Below are 5,832 nucleotides of genomic sequence, written 5' to 3' on the forward strand. Positions count from 1 at the left end.
CGAAACTGACACCAAACCGAAAGCACGCCGCTAACAAAACCACATTACCGCCATAAATAACAGGGGTTATTTTGGAGTCGATTTGTTGTTGGATTGGAGGTGTGACAGCGGAAACAGAATCAACAATAGTCTGTATTCTTATTTCGCATTGGTGAAATCCATAATTGCACCCAAATATTACTATTACAAGGAGAGCTAGAAAGGAAAACAAAAACATCAGGATCATAAGGATTTCGGAATTTCGGCCATTTACGTTTGATCATTCTAGGGATCATTACGGATGTTACTTGTAAATTAACACTGCATTTAATTTGGTGGAATAATACACGCTATAATGAGCAAACGGAACATTTTGGTAATGTAAAGTATCAACACACAAAAGAGGAAAGAACTGCTGCTAGATTGGATAGTCATTTGAGGTAGGTTATCGTTGCCATTTAACTCTTTACTTGCCATAATAATAACAATAATAATATGTATTTGTTTATATAGCGCTTAATACAAATTGTCTCTAAGCGCTTTACAAATATACTATTACCCCGGTCATTTGGATTCAGTGCTTGCCCGCACACACTGTGTGCACAATCTCCACTCCCTGGGGAGCATTCCAGCCGGGTGTTACTTGACACTCACAAGCTGTTTGACCAACAATGACGGCCGCATCCTACCGGGTACCCATTTGACACCTGGGTGGAGATCTCATATGCTATTGATCTCTCTTTGACACATAATATTTCTCATTGGATAGTCATGATAACTATAACAAAAGCTACATTCATAAACTATATAATGATTATTTTGTCACACAGTAAAACACAGCATTGATGTTTTTTCCTGAGGGCTCCGGACAATCGCCATGCAGGTACCCATTTACACCTGGATATGGTAGATGGTATAATGCCGATCTGGGATTCGAACCCTCTATACCCTAGGAGTAAAAGTCAATTGAACGAACCATTATACCACGATACCTCCACTTTCGTAATACATTTAATAAAACCAATGCATATGGGTAACAAAGTATAGGGAAATGGTTGTTATGTTGAATCAATACCGGAATATGGTAATTTCAAAAATACGTGTCCGTTGCACAAGGAAACTTTTCAATAAATTAATATGTATTGTTTCGTTTCGATAGGCATGTGTGACAAACAAGTGAGCATGCAAAAAGCAGATAAAAAAAGTGATACGACTAAGAGCTTGCATGTGATTTCACTTCCAAAAAAGTGCGATTCCGTATTAAGCATCATTTAATTATCCAGTAAAGTGAAGAATCGTACATAAATATAGTGACCTTAGTAATAAAATAACATTCAATAACAATAACAGAGTGACTGTAAGCGTTTTGGTCGCTAGCCGTGTAGCGCTTTGTAAAAAAAAATCTTCTTGTTCTTGTTCTTGTTCTTGTTCTTGTTCTTTTATCGTTGTTGTTGCTGTGAACAGTATCATTATTATATTATTGTTTGTAATATTATTGTCATGATAACTATTAGTATCATCAATATCATTATTAACCTAGGATTTAGACCGGAGTTCATGTCAAAGAAGTTTTCTTACTTGTCCCATTTTTGTTTTTATATGAATGATGTGCAGAACATTAAAGATAAACTTGAGTACTGGTAATGCGATTGCATTGTGAAAGAAAACGTGTGGAATGGATCAGAAAAGTTGATCATATAGCATGTTAGTAATGGTGTGTAATGCAAGGTTCTAGAATCATCAAAATCATCATAAATTTGGCAGAGTCTTGGTAAAGTAACAATCACTTACACAGATAGATGTATATGGGACAACACACGTGGTGTCGGGGCTGGTACTACCTGATTTCCTTATTTTTCTACGCTCATTACTCAGCCAGTATACATTTTCTTCCAAAATTGTTTGGTACATGACATTTATTTGTAATCTTGAACATTCAGTGTAAGTTTCGTTAGATTCTGTGATAATTCATTTTATTTTTTTACCAGAACTCAAGTTTATCTTTAAGCATTCCGCAACTTTTCACTGAATCTTGGAGGAGACAGGATACTTTTCATTTACAAATTGAATAATTCGCTCATATCTTTCGTTCCTAACATCATCAATAAAGATAGAGGCCGTGCCATGGTATAGTTGTTCCCTAATTCAATACTGGTTTTAATGGTTCGAATTTTACGCCGGCGCTTATGTCCATTGACAAGGCATTACTCTGCATCTGCCACACTCGACACAGGTGAAGCAAATGGGTATCTGACAGGAATTAATTCCTTGAAATGCTTGAGCGCTGTAACGGCAGCTAGGCTAAGGCGGGGTAATAATTAATGCGCCTCGGAATAAAATTCCTAGATAAACGGCGCTATAGAAATGCCTATGAGTATTATTATTATTAAAGAAGCTAATCCATAATTGCCATTCGCCACCCATGTATAAATGGATGTCTAACAATAGTAAGGTTCCAAACAATTAAACACCCCGCAGGAAGAGCGGTGGTAAAAACTGATTTGTCTACCCTGTGTGAAAAGGACCCACATTTTTGGAAATCATTTTGTCATCATAGCAACCGTAACGTTGTCAATATTTGCGTTCAATCATGATTCTTATAAAAAAAAGTCACAGCATACTGATCATGTAATAGCTCTACCTTATGCTTACAACATGTAAACGGAAGTTAAGACATGTTTATAACATGCAAACGGAAGTAAAAAGAAACTCAGCTGGAGACGTGTTAAACAGGAAACAATATCTTTCCTCTGAACCTATCATTTAAGAAAGTATAACATGTTTCACGTACTTTTGGGAAAATATGCCGGAAATGTCCCTAAGATAAAGATTTTGACAACAGTTCTCCAATGTCAAATATTGGCCTACCAAACATGCATATATTCCTCCTTTTGTTATTCAACTATCTTAGTATATATTTATGAAGAGAAGTTTTATTCATGCACATCAGGTATACATTCCATGGTTATTGACATTTAACTTTTCATGACTTTTGAACATTTCAAGTTCCCACAGTTTTAATTTGTCAAAACTTTGTTTTTTCCAATTTATTTTACATCAATCATATCATCATGTTACATAGATTTTTCATCACAGTATGCTGTAGCCAAAGGTAGATACATTATATTCATGCACAGCATGTAGACATTTCATGGTCATTGTCATTTAACTTTTCATGACTTTTGAACATTTTAATTTCCCACAGTTTTAAATAGTAAAAAAAAAAATCCCAATTTATTTTACATCAATCAAGTCATCATACTACATATATTTTGTCATCACAGTATGCTCTAGAGAAAGGTCTAGTCGTGGAAAAGAAAACATACATCATAATCCTGTCTTTATATCTACGTATTGAAAAAAGTACACTCCTGTATAAAGCCTATATACATTATGAGAGGTCAAGTACTTTAACAGAGGAGGGAATACCAAACAGGATATGGAATCCATACTCTCAGAATTACTAACGGAACTTTTACATGCATTTCATAGTTTGTGTCATGTTATTGTGTGTAAATGAGGAGACCTTGAACATACACAATGTTGACCATTTAATACATATATTTAGTTTCCTTTCGCAATGCAGCGATGAAAATGACATAGATATATAATGCATCCACAAATGACCAAGCCAATAAAAAGAAATACATTGAAGGAAATTGGATGGGTTTGTCAACAGTGGTTTTGTTTTGTTTGTTTTGTAACATCCAGAAACCCATTGACATGAAGAAGAAGAGGAAAAGAAAATACATTATAAGAAGGGTAGGGAACAGAAGAAGGGGGAGAAGTAGAGACAGAAATGAAGAAGCTGAAAGTAGAAGAAAGAGGAGGAAAAGAGAAGATGACGATGAAGACGAATACAAAGAAGGAGGTGGACAAAAGGAAGAAAAAGAAGAATTACAACAACAGCAGCAATAATCAAGAATAAGAAAACCGATCGCTCACACTTTCTGTCAACGTGTTCTATTTAATGAATACAAATTGACTAAGATGCAGGCTCATGCAACTTAATTGCATTTGAATGGAAAGGGAAGGCCATTCTCTTTTTTAATGCATGTACTAATTATTTCTTCATGGCCCGTTTTTGTTTTAGGATGTGGTTTCCATTGATATCAAAAGGTAGAATGGACTTTCCCTCATTCTGCCTTGGGCTGGCTCTCTTCAGGTTTACAATGGTAAGAAAACCAATAATCTTATGTTTTCGACGTTTTCGATATTTAAGCAAATGTCAAAGCACTTACAATTATCAACTTAAACCGCAAACATTTGACACGTGATTAATAACTCGTGTTTGCTTTTTATGAAATTGATTTTTTTTTCTTTAGAGAAATCATTGTTTTACTATTCAAATACATAATTTTCTTCGGTATAATATGTTTATCTTGTCATAACGGAAAAAACATTTCATCATCATTATTTGTTATCATCATTATTGTAATCATTACATTCGCCTTGGTAGGGTTTAAATCACAACGTTTATTTGTCGAGCGATTAATCTGTTGACCTCGAGTATGTTTACTAATGTTTTCAGGCTACTATTCATTTTCACATAATTTCCTTTATCAGTTGTTTATCTTGTTTAAACGGAGAGACATTTCAGTGTTACTATATTTGTTATCATTACTATTACCAGCATTAAATTCGTCAAAGGTGGGGTGAAATCACAACGTTAATTCATTGATTGATTGATATTTTGTTCTTGAGTATCTTAACAACGTTTTGTATATTATTTTGTAAATGATATCAAGCATGCCAAGAAAATAAACGCTTTGTAAGTACTTGTGTATTCATTGAATGTAATAGGCTACCGTGATAACAGTAGAATTCTATTTCCGTGTTACAAGTCGTTTTCTTTAATAAAGTTCATTGCGGTGTCCTCTTTCTACAGAAGAGCGTTTGTTATATTTTAATCAAACAATCCTCCTCTCCATATTTTCCTCATCGTTTGCTCCATGTTAAAGATTCCAATGGCATCAGCACAGAGCTGGACTGATCCTCAAACGACTTATGTCACAGCTGGACGAAACACCTCTCTTATATGCTCCATCAATGTTTTACCACCATCTAACACATCTAATGTGCTCACGTGGATAGACTCGGGGTTGTCCATCTTTTCAGGAACAACTCGTCTTACGCCATTGGCAAAGTACGACAATTTTCACGTCAACTTAACTGGCGATGGAGCGTCCGTGGGATCAACTCTGCACATCACCTCGGCAGAGAGGGCGGATGAGGGAATGTTTTCATGTATCTATGGAGATGCTTCACAAAATTTGACGTCAGAAGTAGCTTCCCTGCATGTAGAAGGTTGGTGTTAATCAGATTGTTTTCTATTTCTATGTTATCATGATCAGGACTATACTGTCAACCTTGAGAAATTTACCTTGAGAAAAAATGTGCAGATAAACTTTTTCTCAGTGGTTTTTTTGTTTGAGTGTGTGAAAAGTTACCATTAATTTCTTAAACCAGAAATAGGAATTTAAATATTTATGAGAGAAAATGTCGCATTATATCTTTTTGTCTGGCACTATTATCATGTCATTATTCTTTTCCTTTTACGTATACGATTAAGTCATCAAAAACACAGAGGATAGAAACATTTGCAAATAGACATGGATTAACAGATTTGTACATGTATTTAGTGTAATATGTGCGACCTAAAACGTTTCGAAGAAAGTGAGAATGTAGAACGTACAATGCACATTTTGAAGCTGTCATTAGTTCTTTAGACGTTTATTTTTCCAGCCATATTTCGTAAACAAAAGTATAAGTTTAGGGTTAAAGTTCCTAGTTGATTTAATAGTAAGTCTAGGTACCATGTTGGGTCTGGAGTTGGAGTTAGGAATTCCGTAA

General features: G+C 34.9%; 1 protein-coding gene across 1 annotated transcript in view; it reads left to right on the forward strand.

Annotated features, from left to right (window-relative positions):
• Positions 1-5,832, forward strand: part of LOC115918442 (myoblast growth factor receptor egl-15-like) — a 15,563-nt gene continuing 9,731 nt past the window's right edge. The window contains exons 1-3 of the mRNA XM_030978532.1: positions 1-419; positions 4,073-4,154; positions 4,941-5,286. Coding sequence (XP_030834392.1) covers positions 4,074-4,154; positions 4,941-5,286 — 427 coding nt within the window. The 5' untranslated portion in view covers positions 1-419; position 4,073. The remainder of the gene's footprint in view (positions 420-4,072; positions 4,155-4,940; positions 5,287-5,832) is intronic.

The sequence above is a fragment of the Strongylocentrotus purpuratus genome, unplaced genomic scaffold, assembly GCF_000002235.5.
Source record: "Strongylocentrotus purpuratus isolate Spur 01 unplaced genomic scaffold, Spur_5.0 spur5_scaffold_1, whole genome shotgun sequence".
In the NCBI taxonomy this organism is placed as follows: domain Eukaryota; kingdom Metazoa; phylum Echinodermata; class Echinoidea; order Camarodonta; family Strongylocentrotidae; genus Strongylocentrotus; species Strongylocentrotus purpuratus.